This window comes from Eubalaena glacialis, chromosome 15 (genome assembly GCF_028564815.1).
Source record: "Eubalaena glacialis isolate mEubGla1 chromosome 15, mEubGla1.1.hap2.+ XY, whole genome shotgun sequence".
NCBI lineage: Eukaryota > Metazoa > Chordata > Mammalia > Artiodactyla > Balaenidae > Eubalaena > Eubalaena glacialis.
Window position 1 is genome coordinate 41,757,236 of NC_083730.1, and position 25,478 is coordinate 41,782,713.

The 25,478-nt window shown below is 40.7% G+C and overlaps 1 protein-coding gene across 4 annotated transcripts in view; it reads left to right on the forward strand.

Moving 5' to 3' along the window:
* TPGS2 (tubulin polyglutamylase complex subunit 2) overlaps positions 1–25,478 on the forward strand; it is a 60,604-nt gene that overhangs the window by 17,674 nt on the left and 17,452 nt on the right. For all 4 annotated transcript variants that reach the window (XM_061170446.1, XM_061170442.1, XM_061170444.1 and 1 more), the window contains one exon: positions 23,589–23,676. In XM_061170446.1, coding sequence (XP_061026429.1) covers positions 23,589–23,676 — 88 coding nt within the window. The remainder of the gene's footprint in view (positions 1–23,588; positions 23,677–25,478) is intronic.

Consider the following 25,478-nt stretch of genomic DNA (forward strand, 5'->3'; position numbering starts at 1 on the left):
GAACAAGGGAGAGAGGTTGACAAGGACCAGGACATGCAGGGCTTCGTAGATCATCAGGATTTTGTTCTTTATCTTGGGAGAAAAGGGGAGCCACTGAAATGTTTTAAGTAGAGAAGTCAGATTTCTGCTTTGGAAAATCACTGTGGCTGAGTAGCAGCAAGTGGATTTGACTAGGGAGCAAGAAGTTACCTTGCCATTTAGTGAGTGCTGCTAACACATATCAGATAAGTTATTTCATTTAACCCTCAAAATAATCCTGCAAGATAGGCATTGATATCTCTGTGTTACAGATGAAGGAGCTGAGGGTCAGAGAGGTCAAAGAATTTGTCCTGGGCCACATAGCTACCAAGTGGCAGAGCCTGAATGTGAACTCAGTTGTCTGCCTCTAAGCACATGCGCTTTCTGCTCTGGCAGACTGCCCCTCCTATAGAGGGCAACACTGTGGCAGCCTTGCCCTAGCCACCCAAGCAGCCCACAGGTATGTGGACATGTTCAGTCCCTGCCAACAGTGCTCACTCTCCCAGGGCTGATCCAGTAGCAGCTTCACTGGAATCTCAGTAACTGGTAATCAAGGTTTCTCTTCATGACCTCGGCTCAGCAGCACCTCAACATTTATCATGGGCTCACTCAACTCCCACTCCCATTTTCACTCACGGCGCATAAGAGAAAATGGAATTCCAGAGCAACGTCTATCTGTTAAACTCTTACTGGCTGATCAGTCCTGGTGCAGCTGTGGCTATGCCAGCCTGGCCTGTTGACACTGTTGATTACATCCCTCCTGATCCTTAACAGGCTTAAGTCAGCCCTTTAGGGAGAACTGCCTCGGGACTCTTTTTAAGAATAAGATTCTGAGGTGTTTCTGTCTGTTGAAGAGGAGACTCCTGGCTTAGAAACCCAGTCATAGACCTGGATGGGAGAATGAGAGGACAGGAATGCATTGTCTGGGGTGGAACACCATTAAGGCTGTGTCATATTATGTCACTTATTTATTGAGATAATTTCTGAGGCATATTCTTCCTGTGTCTTATACCAGATATTCCCCAGAATTCTCTAAGATGACTTCAACCATTTGTTCCAGTTTTACTTATGATATTGTAGCTTATTCATTGGAAATATGCCTTCCATGTCTGCTTTTCAGGGCTAGAGTCTACATCCGGTGTCATTGGGATCTAATCTGCCTCCTGGACAAGACAACTTTTTTGGGTTCCCATTTAGCTTAGACTGACATTGAGGAGAATACAGTTGTAGAGCTGAGTAAATAGTCATCAGCAGTCTGAAAGAATTAAAGGGCACGCACGAGAGAAAGAGATTTTTAACTAACTGAGATAGCCAATGGAACATTTTCTTCAGACATATTCAGTTGGGGGAAGTTTTGTGAAAGCACCTACAATAATAAGATACATAGATTTGGATATCTCAGACCTAAGTACAGTAAAATATGCCATATCTGAAGTATCAGTACAAACAGTATTAGGATCAGTAACGTAAAAATTCACTTGAGCAGTTGGCATGTCTGAGCTTTATGAAGGGCTATGAGGTGCTTGAAAGCTAACATATGAACACAGACGATAGGAGTTTTGGATGGGTACTTTTATGTTTTTATATAACACTTTTTCTGATTATACTAAACAAAAAAAAATGGTGACCATAGAAAACTTGAAAAATACAAAAAATGATTTTTAAAAATGAAAAGTCCTCTAGGATCTTACCACTTAGGAGGTAACCACTGTTAGTGTAATTTTAGCTGTGGGTGGAGGGTGGGTAATGGGTAGTGGTCCAGGAAGCCCCCTAAGAGCCCATGAATGGAAAGTGGTCCATGGACTCCTTGAAATATGTGTTAATTTATGAAGTGTGTACATTTTTCTGTGGAAAGATCTTCAGATTCTGAAAGGGGCTCATAACCCCATAAACCTTAAGAACATGTTTTTGTATGATTTTTTTTTTTACATTCAAACTAGAGGCAATATACTATGTGCCGTTTTGTCGCTTAAGCAATGGAGAGCAGAAGTTTTGGTCTGAAACTTACCCACCCCACTTCTTCACCCGAGGGTTAACTGAAGAGCACATTTCCCCAGGAACAAGCTAGGCAGGGCTCCTCTGACTCGTGCCTGCTCCCAGAAGTACCTGTACCAGAGGAGCAGGAGGGTCCCAAGGCGCTGGTAAGGCTCTTCTCTAGGGGACTGACCCTTGAGAACTGTGTCCTTGGAGACGGCCCAGCCAGAGCACAGCCATCATGTGGTAAATCTGCTGTCTACAGCTGCATCTATATAGCCAGATAATATTTTTTCCTTCCAAGAAGAGGCCCACTGCCTCTGCCCTGCCCTCTGGGAAGCCCATTGAGATAAGATAATAGTAAGGCTATGGAGGCACTGATGTGAGGAAAACAGCCTAGAGTAGGAGTCTTGTGCCAGCTCAGGCCCTTGGCTAAATATCATAACTTCTCTGTGTCCCCTGTTCATCATCCATAAAATAAGTGGTTTGACATTAGTGTTATTCTTTTTGAATTTTATTGAAGTATAGTTGATTTACAATGTTGTGTTAATTTCTGCTCTACAGCAAAGTGACTCAGTTATACATATGTATTCTTTTTTCATATTCTTTTCCATTATGGTTTATAACAGGATATTGAATATAGCTCCCTGTGCTGTACAGTAGGACCTTGTTGTTTATCCACTAGTTTGCATCTGCTAATCCCAAACTCCCAGTCCTTCTCTCCCCCCTTGCCTCCCCCCTTGGCAATCTGTTCTCTATGTCTGTGAGGCTGTTTCTGTTTCATAGATATGTTCATTTGTATCATATTTTAGATTCCACGTATAAGTGCTACCATATGGTATTTGTCTTTCTTTTTCTGACTGATATGATAATCTCTAGGTCCATCCACATTGCTGCAAATGACATTATTTCATTATTTATGGCCAAGTAATATTCCATTGTGTGTATGTATGTGTGTGTGTGTGTCTCTCTCTCTCTCTCTCTCTCTCTATATATATATATATAGACACACATACACACCACATCTTCTTTATCCATTCATCTGTCAATGGACATTTAGGTTGTTTCCATGTCTTGGCTATTGTAAGTAGTGCTGCTATAAACATACGGGTGCATGTATTTTTTGAATTATATTTTTTTCTGGGTATATGCCCAGAAGTGGGATTGCTGGATCATATGGCAACTCAATTTTTAATTTTTTGAGGAACCTGCATACTGTTTTCCATAATGGCTGCACCAATTTACATTCCCACCAGCAGTGTAAGAGGGTTCTCTTTTCTCCACCCCCTCTCCAACATTTATTATTTGTAGACTTTTTTTTTTTTTTAATTTTTGGCTGCATTGGGTCTTTGTCGCTGCACGCTGGCTTTCTCTAGTTGTGGCGAGTGGGGGCTACTCTGCGTTGCGGTGCGCGGGCTTCTCATTGAGATGGTTTGTCTTGTTGTGGAGCACGGGCTCTAGGCGCGTGGGCTTCAGTAGTTGTGGCACGCAGGCTCAGTAGTTGTGGCTCACGGGCTCTAGAGCACAGGCTCAGTAGTTGTGGCGCACGGGCTTAGTTGCTCCGCGGCATGTGGGATCTTCCCAGAACAGGGCTTGAACCCCTGTCCCCTGCATTGACAGGCGGATTCTTAACCACTGCACCACCAGGGAAGCCCTGGAGACTTTTTGATGATGGCCATTCTGACCAGTGTGAGGTGGTACCTCATTGTAGTTTTGATTTGCATTTCTCTAATAATTAGTGATGTTGAGCAGCTTTTCATGTGCCTATTGGCCATCTGTATGTCTTCTTTGGAGAAATGTCTATTTAGGTCTTCTGGCCGTTTTTCGATTGGGTTGTTTGTTTTTTTGTTTTTGAGTTGTATGAGCTGTTTGTATATTTTGGAAATTAAGGCCTGTCAGTCACATTATTTGCAAATATTTTCTCGCAGTCCATAGGTTGCCTTTTCATTCTGTTTATGGTTTCCTTTGCTGTGCAAAAGCTTTTAAGTTTGATTAGGTTCCATTTATTTATTTTTGCTTTTATTTCTATTGTTTTGGGAGACTGACCTAAGAAAACATTGGTACGATTTATATCAGAGAATGTTTTGCCTATATTCTCTTCTAGGAGTTTTGTGGTGTCATGTCTTATATTTTTAAGTCTTTAAGCCATTTTGAGTTTATTTTTATGTATGGTGTGAGGGTATGTTCTAAAATCATTGATTTACATGTGGCTGGCTGTCCCACTTTTCCAACACCACTTGCTGAAGAGACTGTCTTTACCCCATTATATATTCTTGCCTCTTTTGTTTAAGATTAATTGTCTATAGGTGTGTGGGTTTATCTCTGGGCTCTCTATTCTGTTCCATTGATCCATATGTCTGTTTTTGTGCCAGTCCCATGCTGTTTTGATTGCTATAGCTTTGTAGTATTGTCTGAAGTCTGGGAGGGTTATGCCTCCTGCTTTGTACTTTTTCCTTAGGATTGCTTTGGCAATTATGGGTCTTTTATGGTTCCATATAAATTTTAGGATTATTTGTTCCAGTTCTGTGAAAAATGTCATTGGTAATTTGATGGGGATCACATTGAATCTGTAGATTGCTTTGGGTGGTATTAATATTAATTCTTCTAATCCAAGAGCATGGGATATCTTTCCATTTCTTTGAATCATCTTCAATTTCCTTTACTAGTGTTTTGTAGTTCTCAGCATATAAGTTTTTCACCTCCTTGGTGAGGTTTATTCCTTTTTTTTTTTTTTTTGGATGCAATTTTAAAAGGGACTGTTTACATTCCCTTTCTGGTATTTCATTGTTAGTGTACAGAAATGCAACTGATTCCTGTATGTTATTCTTGTATCCTGCTACCTTGCTGAATTCGTTTATCAGTTCCAGTAGTTTTTATGTGGAGCCTTTAGGGTTTTCTATATATAGTATCGTGTCATCTGCATATAATGACACTTTTACCTCTTCCCTACCAATCTGAATACCTTTTATTTCTTTTTCTTGTCTGATTGCTGTGGCTAGGACTTCCAATACTATGTTGAAGAGAAGTGGTGAGAGTCAGCATCCTTGTCTCATTCCAGAATTTAGCAGGAAAGCTTTCGGCTTTTCACCATTGAGTATTATATTGGCTGTGGGTTTGTCGTAAATAGCTTTTACAGTAAGTCCCCTACATATGAACGAGTTCCATTCCAAGAGCGAATTCATAAGTCCGATTTGTTCATAAGTTCAACAAAGTTAGCCTAGGTACCCAACTAACACAATCAGCTATATAGTACTGTACTATAACAGGTTTATAATACTTTTCACACAAATAATACATACATAAAAAACAAACACAAAAAATAAAACATTTTTAATCTTACAGTACCTTGAAAAGTAAAGTAGTACAGTACAACAGCTGGCATACGGGGCTGGCATCGAGTGAACAGGCAAGAAGAGTTACTGACTGGAGGAGGAAAAGGAGGTGGGAGATGGTAGAGCTGAAGGATCATCAGCAATAGGAGATGAGGGCAAGCTGCAAATTCACTCACACCTGATGTTGATGGCATAGGTTCTGGCTTTTTGCTGGATTCAATTCTATCCACCTTCTTGAAAAAATGATCCAGTGATGTCTGGATAGTACCTCTTTTTTTCTCGTCATAGATGGCCCAGTAGCACTGGATTGCATTCTGAATGGCTGCTGCAGCCTTCGTGTACCATTCTGTGTTCGGGTCCCTTGCCTCAAAAACTAACAGTGCCTCCTCAAATAGAACTAATTTATGTGATTGGACATGCAAATGCATGTTTGCATCTTTGAAAGTTCGCAACTTGAAGGTTTGTATGTCGGGGACTTACTCTATTATGTTGAAATATGTTCTCTACCCACTTTGGTATGAGTTTTTATCATAAATGGATGTTGGATTTTATCAAATGCTTTTTCTTCACCTATTGAGATGATCATGTGGTTTTTGTCATTTGTTATGTGGTGTATCATGTGGTTCAACACACGCAAATCACATTGATTGATCTGTGTTTGCTGGAACCATCCTTGCGACCCTGGGATGAATCCAACTTGGTTGTGGTGTATGATCTTTTTTATGTGTTGTTGGATTGGGTTTGCTAATATTTTGTTGATAATTTTTGCATCTATATTCATCAAAGATATTGGCCTGTAATTTTCTTTTTTTGTAGTGTCTTTGTCTGGTTTTGATATCAGGGTCATGGTGACGTCCTAGAATGTCTTCGGGAGTGTTCCTGCCTCTTCAATCTTTTGGAAGAATTTGAGAAGGATCAGTATAAGTTCTTCCTTGTATGTTTGGTAGAATTTGCCTGTGAAGCCATCTGGCCCTGGACTTTTGTAGGGAGGTTTTTTTTTTTTAATTACAGATTCTATTTCACTTCTAATCATCGGTCTGTTCAAGTTATCTATTTCTTCTTGATTCAGTTTTGGTGGGCTGTATGTTTCTAGACAGTTGTCCATTTCTTCTAGGTTGTCGAATTTGTTGACGTATAATTGTTCATATAATTGATATATAATTGTTCGCTTATAGTTTTTTGTATTTTTGAGGTATCAGTTGTGATTTCGCCTCTTTCATTTCTTATTTTGTTTATTTGAGTCTTCTCTCTTTTCTTCTTGGTGAGCCTGGCCAGAGATATGTCAATTTTGTTTGCCCTTTCAGAGAACCAGCTCTTGGTTTTTATTGAGTTTTTTTCCTATTGTTTTTTAATCTCTATTTATTTCCTCTCTGAACTTTATTAGCTCCTTCCTTCTGCTGACTTTAGGTTTTGTTTTGTTCTTCTTTTTCTAATTCTTTTAGGTGTGGGTTAGGTTGTTTATTTGAGACTTTTCTTGTTTCTTAAAGGCCTGTGTTGCTATGAAATTCACTCTAAGAACTGCTTTTGCTGCGTCCCATAGATTTTGTATAGTTGTGTTTTCATTGTCATTTGCCTCAAGGTATTTTTTAATTTCTTCTTTAAATTAATCATTGACCCATTGGTTTTTAAATAGCATGTTGTTTAGTCTCCATGTAATTGTTTTTTTTTTCTCATTTCTTTTTCTGTATTGATTTCTAGTTTCATGCTGTTGTGGTCAGAAAAGATGCTTGAAATAGTTTCTATACTCTTAAATTTGTTGAGGCTTGTTTTGTGCCCTAGTGTGTGGTCAATCCTAGAGAATGTTCCTTGTGCACTTGAAAAGAATGTGTATTCTGCTTTTTTTGGATGTAATGTCCTGAAAATATCAATTAAGTCTAACTGTGCTATTGTATCATTTAAGATCTCTGTTACCTTGTTGATTTTCTGTCTCAAAGGTCTGTCCATCGATGTGAGTGTATTCCCATCAATTTCTTGCTTTATGTCTGTTAGTAATTTTTTATGTATTTGGGTGCTCCTATATTGGGTGTATATATGTTGACAAGTATAATATCCTCTCCTTGTATTGATCCTTTTATAATTATATACTGTCCTTCTTTATCTTTCCTTATAGCCTTTGTTCTAAAGTCTATTTTGTCTGATGTGAGTAGTGCAACCCTGCTTTCTTGTCATTTGTTTGCATGAAATATCTTTTTCTACCCCCTCACTTCAATTTTTGTGTGTCCTTTGTCCTAAAGTGGGTCTCTTGTAGGCAGAATAATGTAGGCTCTTGTTTTTTTAATCCAATATACCACTCTGTGTCTTTTGACTGGAGCATTTAGTCCATTGACATTTAAGGTAATTATTGATAGATACGTATTTATTGCCATTTTAAACTTTATTTTCCCGTTGCTTTTATATTTCTTCTTTGTCCCTTTCTTTTTGTTTTTCCTTTTGTGTGTGGTTTCATGAATTTCTTTTGTATTATACTCATGTTCTCTTTTTTTTTGGTTTTTTTTAATCCATTGCATGTTTTTGCTTTGTGATTACCCTGTTTTCAAGTATGTTAACCACTTCCTATATCTACTTGCCTTATTTTTTTTTAATCTATTTTAATTAATTATTTATTCATTTATTTTGGCTGCATTGGGTCTTCGTTGCTGCACACGGGCTTTCTCTAGTTGTGGCGAGGGGGGGTACTCTTCGTTGAGGTGCGCAGGCTTCTCATTGTGGTGGTTTCTCTTGTTGTGGAGCACGAGCTCTAGGCATGTGGGCTCAGTAGTTGTGGCTCGCAGGCTCAGTAGTTGTGACAAGTGGGCTTAGTTGCTCTATGGTATGTGGGATCTTCCTGGACCAGGGATCAAAACCATGTCCCCTGCATTGGCAGGTGGATTCTTAACCACTGCACCACCAGGGAAGTCCCTCTATCTGCCTTAGACTGGCAGTCATATAGGCTCAAACACATTCTAGGAAAAAAAAAAAAATCTACATTTTATTACTCTTCTCCCCCACATTTTATGATTTTGATCCTCTTTTACATCTTCATTTTAATTCTTTTGCTGTTCATTGTGGTTATCATCACTTCCACAGAAGTTTTTTGATTTTTTGTTTAAATCAGTGTACTGGGTTATTTAAGTGATTTACTCTTTCCTGTAGATTCTTACTTCTTTTCTATTTAGAGAAGACCTTTCAATATTTCCTTTAGGGTAGGTTTAGCATTGCTGTATTCTTTTACTTTTGCTTGTCTTTATCTCTCCTACTATTCTAAATGATAATCTTGCTGGGTAGAGCATCCTAGGTTGCAGTTTTTTCCTGTTCAGGACTTTGAATATATCTTGCTACTCCCTTCTGGCCTGCAACCTTTCTGTAGAGAAATCAGCTGATAGCCTTATGGGGGTTCCCTTGCAATTAACTTTTTGTTTTCCTCTTGCTGCCTTTAGAATCCTCTCTATCTTTAACTTTTGTCATTTTTATTATAATATGTCTTGGTGTAGGTCTGTTTGCGTTTACCTTTTGTGGGACCGTCTGTGCTTCCTTTACCTGGATATCTGTTTCCTTCTTTAGGCTTGGGAAGTTTTCAGCCATAATTCTTCAAATACATTTTCAATCCCCTTTTCTCTTTCTTCTTCTCTGGGATCCCTATTATTTGTAGATTGGCATGCTTTATATTATCCCATAGGTGTCTTATATTGCTTTCATTTTTTTTCATTTAGTTTTCTGTCTGCTGTTCTAATTGGGTGATTTCCATTATTCTATCTTCCAAATCACTTATTCATTCTTCCACATTATTCATTCTGCTATTCATTACCTTTAGCTCAGCTTTCATCTTGGCGAATTAATTTTCTAATTTTTCTTGGCTCCTCCTTATAGTTTCTACAGTAGTTCCTTTTTATAGTAATCTGCATTTCTATCAATAGTCCTTCTTAATTCCTTCAGTATTTTTATTATCTCCTTTTTGAACTCAGTGTCTATTAGACTGAAGAGGTCTGTTTCATTGTTTGTTCTTTCAGGGGAATTCTCTTGATCTTTTAATTGGGAGTGGTTCTTCTGCTTCATTTTACTTATATTTCTCTTGCTCTATGAGTTTATTAGGAGAAACAATTATCTACTGTGGTCTTGGAGGGCTATTTTTATGTGGGAGTATCCCTGTATAGCCTGTGTGGGCATAATATTTTTTGGTGCGAGGGCTGTTCTTAGTGTGGATGTCTGCCGCCTCTTTCCTCAGTGTGTGCTGGCCATTATCCCCTTGATAGGAGGAGTGACTGGTGTTATGGTGACCAGATCCTGCACTGGATATTGAATGGGGCCTCCTCTTTGCTCTGTGGTTGTCACTGCCCTGTCAGGGGCTGGGTCTGTTCCCTAGTTGTTGGAGTAGAAGCCCCCAGATCCGTTTCTGAGCTGCATTTATGAGCTGCAGCACAAGATAGATGGGATTGGAGCGCTCCCATTGGGAGAGGAGCCACTAATTGTTCCTCTGCCAGAGCTGTTCGCCAGTGAGTGTGCTTTGTTGTATCACCTGTCACCTGTTGTGTGGGCTCACAAAGTACACTGCTGTTGGCACTGCCTTCGGCCCGTCTCAACCTTGGGAATGCTGTCTCAACCCTGGGAATCCCGTCTCAACCTTGGTGTCCCTCAGACTTTGTTTTCACAAGGCCACCAGTGCAGATCCACCAAAGTCAGGTCCCAGGACCTCATTAGTCACACATTTGGACCCGCTGTGGGAGCTATGGAGGCAGCTCAGACCCTGGCCCAGCCCAGCCCCCCCATGCACGTGCCCACAAAGCCCACAGCTGCTAAGCCAGAGCCATCCCAGCTGTAGGCACACCTGCTGTCTACTCGGATGTCCTGCAGGCACTAAATTTACAGAGCCAGTGGCGGAGGTGTAAATCTGTGGCTCGCACAACCTTGGGGTGAGATTTCAACCCTACTTCCTAAGTTGCATGGCCCCTGGGGCTCAGCTATTGTTTCAGCCCCACCTCTGTAAGTGGGCAACCCGCTGGCATCTGCTCCCAGTGCCCCCGAGGTGGCAGCTGGGACACGAGAGCCCTCGGAGGCAGGAGCCCCCAGGCAGCAGCTGGGGCATGCTCTCACAGAGCCCGCGTAGGCGGGGCCGGCACATGGAGAAGGAGGCTGTAATGGCAGCCCCGCCCCTCCCTTCATGCACCACTTAACAATGGCACTTCACTTCTGTGGCAGGCCCAAGCTTTTTCCACGAACACCCCGGTTCCAGCTATGCCACACTCCACCCCCTTCAGGCTGTCTCCACGCAGCCAACAGCAGTCCTTTCCCCTGGTCTGTTCTCTAAACCCTGAGTTCCAGCACCCAGCCCCACCCATACCAGCAGATGTGTCCCAGGCTGGGGCATACAGGGCAGTGGCGTGGACTGTCTGTGCAAGTCTCTCTCAGTTCTGCCTGCTACAAGCTGGTTGTTGTGTTCTCCTCTGAGCCTCTGAAGCTCCCCTTCTGTCCCAGCTGATCTCCGCACTGGTGAAGTGGCTTCCCAGGGTGCAGGAACCTTTCCTCTTTATCCTCTCTCCCCGCTGCCCCCTGGCACAGGTCCCATCCTGCTTCCTTTTGTCTTTTCTTTTTTTTCTTTCTTTCGTTCTACCCGGTTACATGGGGATCTTTCATGTCCTTTAAGGGGTTTGAGGTCTTCTGTTAGTGTTCAGTAGGTGTTCTGTGAGAATTGTTCCATTTGTAGATGCATTTTTGATGTATTTGTGGGAGGAGGTGAGTTCCACATCCTTCTACTCTGCCATCTTGATTGGAGCCCTTGACATTAGTGTTATTGAAGGACTCATCCACTTCCAATATTTCGTGATTCTTTGCTGCAAATGCAGAAGAAAAGGTTGAAACTAAAACCTAAATGACTATATACCTGCTGCAGTCTCCTAAGGTTAGAGAAAAAAAATGAACAACCTCTTTTTATTTTAATAAAAGGCAGTTTCAAACTGCCTGGTTTTGTGCCCTTACATGATTCATGTTCACTGTGCCTGCTACCTGCCTTTTGTAATGATGGTAGTTAGTAAGACGTAATGTCTACACGGAGGTTTTCATCACTATGAAAGCATCTGCCTCTTAATCCTCACAGCATCCTGGGGTCAGGAGTGTTCTGTTATTAAACATTTCAGTGACATTTCATAGTTGCGGAGTGCTGTACAATTCTTGATTGGTTAGACTTTTCAATCCCCAGATAAAAATTCAATTTACTGGTGGTGAAACTATGGCCCAAGAGACCGAACAATTTGGCAGAATATCCCCTCTCTTTTTAGCCTCACTTTTTCTACAGTCTGCAGAGAAGAGAGTGGGTTCTGAACCTTCTTGCAAATGTGTCACTCACATGCCCCTGGTATGAATTTATTCTAAACACCCCTGGTGGGAGAGAGCAGCCTACAGCATCCTTTCACTGTGGAACCCCTCACATTGTGCTCTCACTCTGCCCCAGTAGCTCTTCTGTGACAGGTAAGCCCCCTCTCTCCAGTGCCTCACTTCCTCCCTCTGCACCGGCAACTGCCCTAGAGGGTCTTCCCCATCTCTTTAAAATTAAAAACAAAAACAAAACTTTCAACCTTATGTCTCCTTCTGGCTGCTTGGCCATTTGTTGCTTTGCATAGCCAAGCACGTAGAAAAATGGTCTAAATCAGGGGTCAGCAAATGATTTCTTTAAAGGACCACATGGTAAATATTTTTGGCTCTGTGGGCTGTACAGTCTGTATCTCAACTAGTCATCGGCCATTGTAGCACCAAAAGCAACCATGGATAGTACTAAAATGCATGGGTGTGACTGGGTTCCGATTACATTATTTACAAAACCAGGTGGCAGGGCAGAGACCCCTGGTGTAAATTACTGTCCCCTTCCTTCACTTCCCAGTCACTTCACCCTTTTGCATCCTCTGTTTCTCCACCACCATTCCATGGACACTGCTGTGTCAAAAATCACCAGGGGCCTCTTCATTGTCAAAGCCATCTTCTCGCTTGACATCTTTCCTGCATTTCTTGCTGTTAACCACCCTCCTATACCTAGCTGTCTCCTCCCTTGGATTCTGTAGCTCCACCCTCCCTGATTCTTGCCCTGCCTTCTGACTGTTCCTTCCTAGTTATCTCTGCCTCTACAGATCCACAACACTCCTCTGTTACACATTTGTCTCTGGATCAAGTAGGAATACGTTTGGCTCAAAGAGGTATAATATTAACTAAGAATAGCTTAAACAAATGGTAGTTAACTTTTCTTACATAGCAAGGTCTGAGGTAAGCAGTTGTAAATTGTTCATTGGCCCTGACAGTGTTCAGCCATTATCTCTGTAATTCTTTCGGTCTTTTCCTTTATGGTGGCCAAACGACCACTAAGGCCCCACCTGTCACCTCCTAGCTCAAGGCAGGGAAAAGGTAAGGGATGTTGCCAGCTACACCTGTCACGTTTTAATCGGGAAGTGATAGTTTCCTAGAAACCCCGTCATTGGACTTGGGTTTACATTTTAATGTCCAGCACTAGTTACAGAGGAGGTTCTGAAGACAAGTATTCATCCGGGCACGTTACCATCTCAAACAAAATGAGGGTTCTGTCAAGGAAGAAGTAGAGGAAGGTGGATTTGAATATGCAACCCATGTGTCTGCCACAGTCTTCTCTGCACCTTGCCTCATTCCTTTCTGTTTCTAGCGCCCAGCACAGTATTTATTCCACAACAGACACGAATAAATGTTGAATGAATGAGTGAATTAGGTAAAACACAAAGGTGGGAAAGAGTATAGAACTTACCCAAGGTCACCCAGCTTCTTTTCCATAAGCAGTTCTTAGTTTAGTCCCGAGAGTGAGGCCGCCACAGCCACCATCTCTGGAGCAAGGCGGCCGCAGGTGCAAAGGCTTCCCCACTAATGTCCCTGTCTGTAAGATCCTAAGGACTAGTTACGCCTGGGGGCATTGCTGTTCGGAAGGTTGTCTTGGCTGATGTCTGCCTTATACAGAGTTTCACCGAGACATGCGGTGCCCCAGACAGGCCAGTATTTATATTCTTTTTTATCATGCATTTTTAGAGGGAGACTGATGGTTGCGTGGAGAAAGGACTTAGGGAAGAGTATGCTGCCTCTCCTCTGCGTCTTAGGCAACCCAGCTCTGTCCCCAGACTTTTATACCTGACCCACCAAGACCAGAGGTTCCAGTTAACCAGGCCTTCCCCCTCTCCTTAGGGAAGAGTTTGAGAATATACTTGAGACTTCTCCTGAGGATCTCACCCCGTCCCTCCACAGCCCATCCGGGTTTTCCTCCATTGCATGGGACATCCTCCCTGAGAAGAGTTTCAGTAGATGCAGGTGTCCTCACTGCCTCACGTTTCCGGTTAGATTTTAGTGCTCCTCATCGATGGGCATTCTGGGCAACCCTTCCTCTGCTGTTGTTGCAAATGGACTCATGGAGAGCCTGTCTACTGTGGATAAGCACCTACAGAAACATTAATTTCCATGCTCTGGCCCCTGGCCTCTTTGCCAACCTGATCCTGCATCTCCCCACCAGCCCCCTTCCCTGGTGAAGTGGCCTCTGAAAGCGAGGGGACAGTGGGCCACAGGATTCTCAGAAGTACAGCAGGTGAGCAGGAGGCTGTGGATGGCCCTTAACCCTACCCTCAAGGCTCAGGCAGTGCTCAGGAAGGCTCTCTGGGAATCAAGCTGACGACTCCTAAAACGTCAGAGTGGCTCTACGGTCCAGCTGATGAAGCAGTAACACAGCTTGTGGTGGACTCTTCCTAGCATAGCTTAAAGAGACTATTGTAAATAGCCTCCTCAGGAGGAGGGGAAAAAATCAAAAGTTGGGAGTTATGTGACAGAATCATCACTGGGGTACAGGGAGATTGCAGTACCATGTTGATGCCACTGTTATTTCAAACACTGGTCAGCAGTGTTACTCTCCCTTCTTGACTTTCTCCGAAATCCTCTCTCTAATCCTTACACCCCGACTTCCATTTGCTTTCTGCCAGTCTTCTTCCTTCCCCTTCTTTTTCATCCTCTCAAAATAGAGACTGAGCCTGAATCTGGCAAGAGAAGCCCTCTGAAGTGGGCAGATTACTCCCCGCAGAAGAGCAGTCTCTTCCCACACTGGGCAGGAGAGAAATTAAAACGGCAGCAACTCTGAGTTACTGGCCAGGGTGTAGGAGCCACCTAAAAGTGGTGCCCTGAAAGCCTCACTCAGAAGGAAGCCCCACCATGCAGGCTGCCAGGTGGTAAGGTCTACAGCAAGGAGGCAGCACAGCTGGGGCCACAGTGATTTATATGAAAATGACAATGCAGGTTTAATGTTTTTTTACGAACTTGGTTTACTTGACGTTTTGCATGTTTATGTTATTATTTGAATTGTATTAAATATTTTATTTCACTGTTTTTTTTCTATTTTTATGAATTTCAAATAATTTTTAAAATACCAGTATAAAGTATTACCAAAATTTCTTTCTTGAGTGAAATCAATACTGTAATAAATGTTATAATCACTACTATTGAAACTCTCCAGCCTTACTTAAAGGTGAGCAATGCTACCAGCCCATCTCGGCTGGGATCTCATGGAATCTGGGTTAAGAAAGACTTACAGACAGTAGTTTCCTTGTCTCTACCACTAGATGGCAGTAGTGACCAAAATCTCACATTGGATGCTGGCCTTTGGGGATGACAGAGGGAGCAAGAACTTTGTCAGAACACTGATAACTATAGGCTTCCTGTGCTAGGGTCCCAGGGATGGGAGAAAGGCATTCTGCGTACACCCTTTTTCTCTCAGAAAGCACAGAGAATGTGCCATACTTGGAGGCATTAGGAGAAAGCCCTAAACTGCAAATAACTTACTGAGCAGGAAAATAAATGTTTAGCCCAAGGAGTCAGAGAGTTCTTTATGTTACTCATCTCTGAAATTGAGAACTAGATGGTGAAGAGAGAAAAAAGAAGATCAGAATGCATATTTTAGTTCTTAGATCAAGAAAATGAAAAACCTGTTTCATTAAAATGACAACTATTGTATATTTAACAATATAAAAACACTGCTTACAATTACCTGCAAGCTTGAAGCTTGCTTCTCACATATGGTCTTGAAGATGCTATGCCCTAAAACCATAATAATTACCCTGATTATCTAATCTCTCTTCCTCCCAGGCTTCCACCTCCTCCCACCTCCAGTGTTTTGTAGACTCAATCTTAGAGATTATTCTTGAACCTGGATTCACAGAGTTTGACACTCAAGGTCACTCAGCTAGTGGCAGAAATGGGAAATAAATTCAGATCGTACTGCTACACTCAACTTCCTCACAAATTGGGTACCTGGAATTGACTGATACTATGATCTAAAGCAAACTTGATATAAGCAGTGTTCACTAGCACATCTCAAAAGGGTCCAATAATCAAAAAGTCTGGAAATTGCCCCTCCACCTGTATAAACATAAGACATGATAAGAAGTCAGAAAAGTTATTGGAGGACTCATCCTTCTGTACTCAGTGGTTTGATTGGCTAGAGAAGACTGGCCAGACATGTGCACAGATGTGAGTTACTTAGAATTTAATGCGTGCTCCTAGTACCTCCTAAAAGGAATCAAAGCTGTTCCTTTGTTCTTTCCACACCAGTTTGGATGATTTGCTGTTCATATGAAATATTTGTTTATATCCTATTGTGCTTCTTTACTTTCTAAGAACTTTCAGGACTGTTAGGTTCATTGCATTAAATGCTCTAGAAGTATATACTTTTTACCTTTAAGATGTTCTCATTGAGCCAATAATTTGTTTCAGGAAATAATTTATGAGCCTGGGTCTGAAATTTGTAGAAGTGATTGCTTTGCTCCAGCATCATCAAAACTTTGTGTAGGATCTCCTCTCACACCACGTTCCTCTAGGTCTCCTCCTCTTGTTCCCTTGATCCCCTTTCTCCAGCTAGCTCTCCAGAGAGGCATTACCACAGCAGAACACACGCCTACTCTGCCTTATCAGGTGAGGCAAAAAAGAGATCAAACTGGGGGCTCTGCTCTGTCTCTCTAATAGAGTTTTTTGTTGTTTAATTTTTATTGCAATATACTTGACATATAACATTTTATTAGTTTTATGTCTACAAAATAATGATGTGATATATATGTGTGTGTACATATATATATACACACACACACACATGTGAAATGACAGGTGTAATTAACACCCATCACAAGAGTTACAGATTTTTTTTCTTGTGATGAATAACTTTAGAGATTTACTCTCTTAGCAACATTGAAATATACAGTACAGTATTGTAAACTGTCATCACCTTGTTGTACATCACATCCCCAAGACTAGTTTATCTTATAACTGCAAGTGTGTACCTTTTGGCCCCCTTCACCCATTTCGCTCACCCGCACCCCCCACCTCTGGCAACCACCAATCTAGTCTCTGTATTTATGAGTTCAGTTTTCTTTTAGATTCCACATATTAGTGAGGTTATATAGTATTTGTCTTTCTCTGACTTACTTCACTTAGCATAATGCCCTCAAGGTTCATACATGTTGCCACAAATGGCAGGATTTCCTTTTTTATGGATGAATAATATTCTGTTGTGTGTGTGTGTGTGTGTGTGTGTATATATATATATATATATATATATATATATATATATATATACACACACACACACACACACACACACACCATATTTTATCCATTCATCCATCGATGGACACTTAGCTTGTTTCCACATCTAGGCTATTGTAAATAACGCTGCAGTGAACATAGTGGTGCAGATATCTTTTCAAGATAGTGATTTTATTTCCTTCATATAAATACCTAGGAGTGGAATTGCTGGATCATATAGTAGTTATATTTTTAATTTTTCAGGAACCTGCATACTGTTTTCCATAGTGGCTGCACGAATTTACATTCCACTAGCGAATGCACCCTTTTCTCCACATCCTCACCAACACTTGTTAATTTGTGGTCTCTTTTGATAATAGCCGTTCTAACAGGTGTGCAGTGATATCTCACTGTGGTTTTGATTTGTATTTCCCTGATGATTAATGATGTTGAGCATCTTTTCATTTACCAATTTCATTTACCAATTTCATACAATTGGCCATTTGTATGACTTCTTTGGAGAAATGTCTGTTCACTTCATCTGTCCATTTTTTAATCAGGTTGTTTCATTTTTTCCTATTGAGTTGTATGAGTTCTTTATATATTTTGGATATTAACCTCTTATCAGCGAATTTTCACAATCAGTGAACATTGTGAATATTTTCTCCTGTTATCTAGGTTGTCTTTTCATTTTGTTGATGGTTTACTTTACTGTGCAGAAGCTTTTTAGTTTGATATAGTCCCACTTGTTTACTTTTGCTTTTGTTGCCTGTGTTTTTGGTGTCAAATCCAAAACATTATTGTCAAGACCAATGTCAAGGAGCTTGTCCCTATGTTTTCTTCTAGAAATTTTATGATTTCAAGTCTAACATTCAAGTCTTTACTCGATTTTGAGTTGATTTTTGTATATGGTGTAAGATAGTGGTCCAGTTTCATTCTTTGGCATGTGGTTGTCCAGTTTTCCCAACACCATTTATTGAAGAGACTGTTCTTTCCCCATTGTGTATTTTTGACTCCTTTGTCATAAATTAATTGACCATGTATGTGTGGGTTTATTTCTGGGTCTCTGTTCTGTTCTGTTGATCTATGTGTCTGTTTTTATTCCAATACACTGTTTTGATTACTCTCCCTTTCTACTCCAGTTTGAAATCAGGGAGAGTGATTCCCCCAGCTTTGTTCTTCTTTCTCAAGATTGTTTTGGCTATTTGAGGTCTTTTGTGGTTCCCTACAAATTTTATGATTGTTCTATTTCTGAGAAAAATGCCATTGGAAGTTTGATAGGGATTGTATTGAATCTGTAGTTTGCTTTGGGTAGTATGGACGTAACAATATTAATTCTTCCAACACATGAACATGGAATATCTTTCCATTTATTTGTATTTTCTTCAATTTTTTTCCATCAATATCTTATAGTTTTCAGTGTACAGATTTTTCACCTCCTTGGTGAAACTTATTCCTAGTTATTTTATTCTTTTTGATGCAATTGTAAATGGGATCATTTTCTTAATTTCTCTTTCTGATAGTTGGTTATTCTTGCCTAGAAAAGCAATAGATTTTTTTATATTGATTTTGTATCCTGCAACTTTACTGAATTCGTTTATTAGTTCTAAAAGATTTTTGGCAGAGTCTTTACAATTTTCTCTATGTAATACCATGTCATCTGCAAATAGTGATCATTTTACTTCTTCTTTTCCGATTTGGATGCCTTTTATTTCTCTTTATTGCCTAATTGCTCTGCTTAGGACTTCCAATACTGTGTTGAATAAAATTAGCAAGAGTGGGCATCCTTATCTTCCTCATCTTTGAGGAACCGCTTTCAGCTTTTAACCCTTCAATATGATGTTACCCATGGGCTAATTATATGGCCTTTATTATGTTGAGTTATGTTCCCTCTATACCTAATTGTTGAGAGGTTTTTTTAATCATGAATGGATGTTGAATTTTGTGAAATGCTTTTTCTGCATGTATTGAGATGATCATATGATTTTTATCCTTCATTTTGTTACGGGTATATCATATTGATTTATTTGCAGATGTTGAACCATCCATTCATCCCTGGAATAACTCCCACATGGTATATGATCCTTTTAATGTATTGTTGAATTCAGTTTGGTAATATTTTGTTGAGAATTTTTGTATCTATGTTCGTCAAGGATATTAGCCTGTAATTTTCTTTTCTTGGAGTGTCCTTGTCTGGTTATACCAGGGTAATGCTGGCCTCATAAAAGGAGTTTGGGAGTGTTCCTTTTTTCTGTGTTTTGGACTAGTTTGAAAAGGTGTTTAGTGTTATTTCTTCTTTAATATTTGGCAGAATTCACCAGGGAAGCTATCTGTTTCTATAATTTTGTTTTTTGGGAGGTTTTGATAACTGATTCAATCTCCTTACTAGTAATTGGTCTGTTCAGATTTTCTATTTCTTCATGATTCAGCCATGACAAGTTGTATATTCCTTGGAATTCATCTATTTCTTCTAGGTTGTCCAATTTGTTAGTGTACGATGTTCATCATAATATCACGATCCTTTGTCTTTCTGTGGTATCAGTTGTAATGTCTCCTCTTTGATGTCTAAATTTTTTCAGTTCTTTTTTTCTTGGTGGGTCTTGCTAAAGGTTTGTCTGTTTATAGTTTTTTAAAAATATCAGCTTTTAGTTTCATTGATCTTTTCTATTATCTTTTTAGCCTCTATTTCATTTATCTCTGCTCTGATCTTTGTTATTGCCCTCCTTGTACTAATTTTGGTCCTAGTTTGTTCTTTTTTCTCTGGTTCCTTGAAGTGTAAAGTTAGGTTGTTTACTTGAGAACTTTCCTATTTCCTGATACAGGCACTTATTGCTATGAATTCCCCTCCAGAACTGCTTTTGCAGCATTCCATAAGTTTTGGTATATTGTATTTCTATTTTTTATTTGTCTCAAGATATTTTTTCATTTCTCTTTTGAGTTCTTCTTTGACCCATTGGTTGTTCAGTAGCATGTTGTTTACTCTCCACATATTTGTGAATTTTCCTGTTTCCTTACTATAATTGATTCTAGTTTCATACCATTGTGCACAGAAAAGATGCTTGATATGATTTCAGTTTTCTTAATTTTGTTAATACTTATTTTGTGGCCTAACCTATGATCTATTCTGGAGAATATTCCATGTACACCTGAGCAGAGTGTGTATTCTGCTGATTTTCGGTGGAGTGTTCTGTAAATGTCTGTTAAGTCCATCTGCTCTAACATGTCACTTAAGTCCATTGCTTCATTGTATTACTGTCTTTTTCTCCCTTTACGTCTACTAATATTTGTTTTATATGTTTAGGTGCATCTGTGTTGGATGCATAAATATTTGTAAATATTATATCATCTTGTTGGACTAACCCCTTTATCATTATATAATGCCCTTCTTTGTCTCTTGTTAGAGTCTTGTCTTAAAGTCTATTTTGTCTTGTATAACTCTCCCAGCTTTCTTTGGTTCCATTTACATGGAATATCTTTCCATCCCTTCACTTTTAGTCTATGTGCTATTACATCTGAAGTGAATCTCTTGTAGACAACATAGCTTGGCCTCATTTCTTATCCATTCAGTCACTCTTTGTTTTTTGATTGGAAAATTTAGTTCATTTACATTTAAAGTTATTGTTGATAGGTATGGACTTACTGCCATTTTGTTCATTGATTTCTAGCTATTTTGTAATTCTTCTGTTTCTTTCTTCTTCTCTTGCTTCCTTTGTGATTTGATGATTTTTGGTAATGCTGTGCTTAGACTCCTTTTTCTTTATCTTTTCTGTGTCTGTTATGGGTTTTTGCTCTGTGATCACCATGAGGCTTATATTTAAATGTAACAGTCTATTTTAAGCTGATAACAGCTTGTTTGAATGCCTTTTAAAGCTTTACATTTTTACTCTCCCTGCCACACATTTTAAAAGATGTCACAATTTACATTTTTTTATCTTGTGTATCCATTAACAAATTATGGTAGTTATAGTTATTTTTACTACTAAAATATAGTGTATTTTACTACTTTTACTATAGTTACTTTACTTTGTCTTTTAATCTTCACGCTACATCTATAAGTGATTGACCCACCACCATGACAACATTAGATTATTCTGAATTTAACTATACATTTACTTTTGCCTGTGAGATTTATATTTTCATATTTTTTCCTGTTACCAATTAGCACCCTTTTGTTTCACCTTAAGGAAGTCCCTTTAACATTTGTTGTAAGGCTGGTCTAGTGGTGATGAGCTCCTTCAACTTTTGCTTATCTGGAAAACTTTATTTCTCCTTAAATTCTGAAGGACAGCTTTTCCAGGTAGATTATTCCTGGTTGTCAGGTTGTTGTTTTTTTTTCTTTCAGCACATTGAATATATTGTGCCACCCTCTTCTGGCCTGCCAAGTTTCTACCTAAAAATTTGCTGATAGTCTTATGGGGGTTCCCTTGTACATAACAAGTTGTTTTTCTCTTGCTCCTTTTAAGATTTTCTCCTTTAACTTTTGACAATTTAGTTATAATGTCTCTTTGGATTCTTCTTTTTTGGAACTCTCTGGGATTCCTGGATTTATTTCCAGGTAGTCTGTTTCTTTCCCCAGGTTAGGGAAGTTTTCAGCCATTATTTCTTCAAATAAGCTTTCTGCCCCTTTCTCTCTCTCTTCTTCTGACACCCCTATAAATGTGAATATTGATCTGCGTGATGTTGTCCCATAAGTCCTTTAAACTCTATTCACTCTTATTCTTTTTTCTTTTAGCTGGTCTGATTGAATGAATTCCAATACACTGTCTTCTAGTTCACTGATCCTTTCACTTCACCTAGTCTGCTCTTGAACCCCTTTATTGAATTTTTTAGCTCAGTTATTGTATCCTTCACCTCTGTGATTTCTGTTTAGTACTTTCTTATATTTTCTTTTTGTTGAAATTCTCACTTTGTTCATGTATTGTTTCCCTGACCTCTGTGAGCATCTTTATGACATTATTTGAGCTCTTTATCAAGTAAAAATTACTTATCTTAATTTCATTAAGGTCTTTTCCTGGGGTTTTATCTAATTCTTTCACTTGGAATATATTCCTCTTTCTTCATTTTTCTTGACTCTCTCTGTTGGTTTCTATGCATTAGATACAATAGCCAGTCTTGAAGGAGTGGCCTCATGTAAGAGATGAACCTTATTATTCAACCCTGCCATGGCTCTTGGTTGTCTCTCAAACCTTTGTGAATGTCCAGCCTACTTTGTTCTTAGTGGCTCCCAGTAGTTGAGGGTATACCAAGACCTGTCAGTGTCCCAAAGAGAAGGATCTCAGCACCTAGATGCAGGCTGATTGGAAGCTGGACACTCAGGCAGTAACTTTTAAAATATGCCCGTATACCTCTTTCAGGAGAAGACTGAGAGATGGGCATTCTGTCTGCTCCCTCTGCACTGAGCCCTAGGGGGATAGCAGGTTAAGAACTATTTCTTTGTTTGCTACCATGCCGTTGAACCCATGAACACAAGCTGTGCTGCTCACCAGAGCCAGATATCAAGGGATGTGTCCTCTGAGCAGCAGCCACAAAAGCTGGAGCACCAGATGTTTGCACAACCTCCATTCATAGAAACACTGGTGACCCATGGCAGGGCAAAGGGAGAGTGCAGAGATGGCACCCACTGGCCTCCCCCATCTCTGGAGAGGATTGCAGTTGGCCCCTAGATGTTGTTAAATTATAAGCCTGACCCTCAGGCTGCAGTTAAGATCTATAAATAGGCCTCTTTCACTTACAGACTGGGCATTTCAGTCTGCTGCCTCTGCCCTGTGCCCTGGTGGCATAGCTTAAGATCTGCTACTCTGTTTATTAGAGTCCTATGGGACCCAGGAACATAAACCTTGTTGGCCAGCAGAGCCAGGCAATCAAGAGGTGTGTCCCCTGGGCAGTAGCTGCAAAAGCTGGGGTGCCAGACGTGTGTATAAGCTCCTTTCCAGAAGATACCTGCTAGTGAGGCAGAAGGAGAGCATGAAGATGGTATGGTGCCCACTAGCCTCCCTGGTCTCTGGAGAGGATTACAGTTGGCATCTAGATGTGTACTAAATTAGAAGCCTGCCCCCTCAGGCCAAGGCTTTTAAAATAAGCTAATAGGCTTCTTTAATGAAAAGACTGGGCATTTTAGTCTGCTGCCTCTGTACTGGGCCCTGGGGGTATATCCATGGTAAGTCCATGAGAGCCCATTAAGAACTATCTTAGTTCACTACAGCCTTGTGGGTCTCTTGGACCCAAACCCCACTGGCTTTCAAGAGCTAGATGTTATGGGGGCCCGTCTCTCAGGTGGAAGTCTTAAAAGTTGGGGTGCTAGATGTAGGGTCCAAGCCCTTTGCTCCTCAGGGAGAATCCAGAAGTTGTGAGTTCCCTCCTGGTTGCATGTCGCCCTGCCGGGAGTGGGTTTTATGGCAAGGTTGTGATCAGCCTCTCGTACCCATTTCAGTGTGTCTTCTTGTTCACCCGATGCGTAGGAGTCGCTCAGCTAGTTTTTGGATTTCTTGCAGAGGGATTGTTGTTCAATTTGTAGCTGTAGATTCAGTGTGTCAGTGAAACGAGGTGAGTGGAGGAGGCTGCTTTGTTGCCGTCTCAATCCAGAACTCTCCAATAGAGTTTTATAGGTAATTATTCAGAGTTTTCCTGTTTTGGGGATCTGAAACACAGTAAATAGCATCCCCAGATGCTTTGAGGCAGAGCCCTATGCCCTCCTTCCCAGCCCTGACCTAACAGTCTGCTGCTTTGTGGTTCTAGAAAAATAACTGTGTGCTGCCTGAGGATCTGAAGAACTTTTACCTGATGACCAATGGCTTCCACATGACATGGAATGTGAAGCTGGATGGTGAGTCAGCCTGCTTGCTGTAGAGGAACATTTCCCTGGCTGAGAGGTTAGAGGAGACAACTTTGAGGGCCTTTACAACTTGTGAGTCTTTGAATCTGGACAGTTTTTGTGGGTTCTTCTAAAGTGCAGTGTCCAGAAGCTGTGATTATCTCCCAAAGCTAACACATGCCATCATTGCTTCACCCACTGCCTCCCCAGCCCCCGTGCCAGGGTCTACCCAGTACTTAACTGGAAGCTCAATTTAGAGGCTTCCTGTTGGCCTGAGGTGGAGGGAAAAATTAGTCACTACACAAAAATCCTGAGCCACCTCGAACTTAAAGCCTCTGAGGATTCCACCTTGGAGCGGTCTCCTCAGGATGAGCTGCAGTGACAGCCTCTGGTGGTCATAGAGGGGCTCCTTCCTTCATTCCCAGCACGGTGGAGACCTCAGGGCTCCGACCCTCAGACCAGAGCCTTTCCTTCTCTGCCTCACATCTCCTCAGCCTGAGTCATCAACCACCTTAGTTCGCAGGCTATCATCCTTGGTATTAAATACGTCCAGGATAAACATTTCTATCGTGAATGTGGGAAATCACACCTTGGTACATGTCAGAGATTCAGGTACTATGCAGGCATGAAAGTCAGTGCTGTGCATTTAGGTGAAGACTCTAGTAACATTCCATAGACTAGGAAATCCAGATCTTGCCACTGGAGTCCAGCTCATTCCTGACACAGACTTCCCTGTCCTCAAGAGGACTTTATTATCTCCAAACTCCAGCCACATCCCCAGATCTACTTTGGTCCTTGGGAATCAGCCTATACCTCTCCTTCCTGCCACTAAGAATGCAGTCACTTCTGTGACACAGCAAACCTGCAGAACTGACTCCTCCCCTTCATTGCTGCTACCTCCTAGGTTCCCTTGTTCTGGTGACTCCCCAAACCTTCCTGTTTTTCTCGCAGCTGACCAGAGGCATATTTTATAGCTTACTACTAAGCATTTAACATGAACTTTTGGCTTAGAATCATTTCCTCTGATGGTCTAGAAACCATTGTTGTCACCTACATCAGAAACCCTCATGGCCATGGCCTTTGGAGTCTGGAGCAACAGAGAGAGTGGACAGAGGCTAGAGTGACTGTCAGATTTTCCCTTGCCCACATCACGGAGACAGGCTAGCCCCTTCAGAAGCCTGCATCAGAAAAGAAACATTTCATGAAGGTTTTATGAATGAGTCCCTATTCATTATTAATACTTTTTCTAATGTAATCCTCCCAACCCATCTTCTTATCCTTATCCACATTGCTCTACCCATTCTTTACTGGATGGCTCAAATCATTATCAGAAAAGCCAGCAAAGGCAGCTTCCAATGTTTACCTCCTTAGCGGTCTTTTCTTGGACATTCCATGATCTGTACACCAGCTGTTTTATTGCCTTCAGTTATGCCAGTTTTTTAGCAGTCATATGTCCAAGTCTTTGTGTGCCATCCCATGTCCAGCACCCTATATTATAAGGATTCTATATGATAGATAAGGAAAATACATAGTCTGCCTGTTTCTTGTTTACACCTGAATCACAGAAGACTGAACCAAGCAAGAAAGCTTTCAAGACAGTTTGCTCCATTGAGTAAGAAAAAATGACAAGTAGAGGGGGAGATAGTTTCCATAGTGAAAGCTTATGACAAGAAGGGTAGAAGCGGTCAGTTATATAATCAAAGCTGTTACTCCTTTGGAAAGTATAACCCTTCATTCAAGGGATGGCGGGAGCAAAAACATTTTTAAGTCCTTTGATCTTCAAACTAGGGCCCCTACCCTAGAATTCCCAGTTC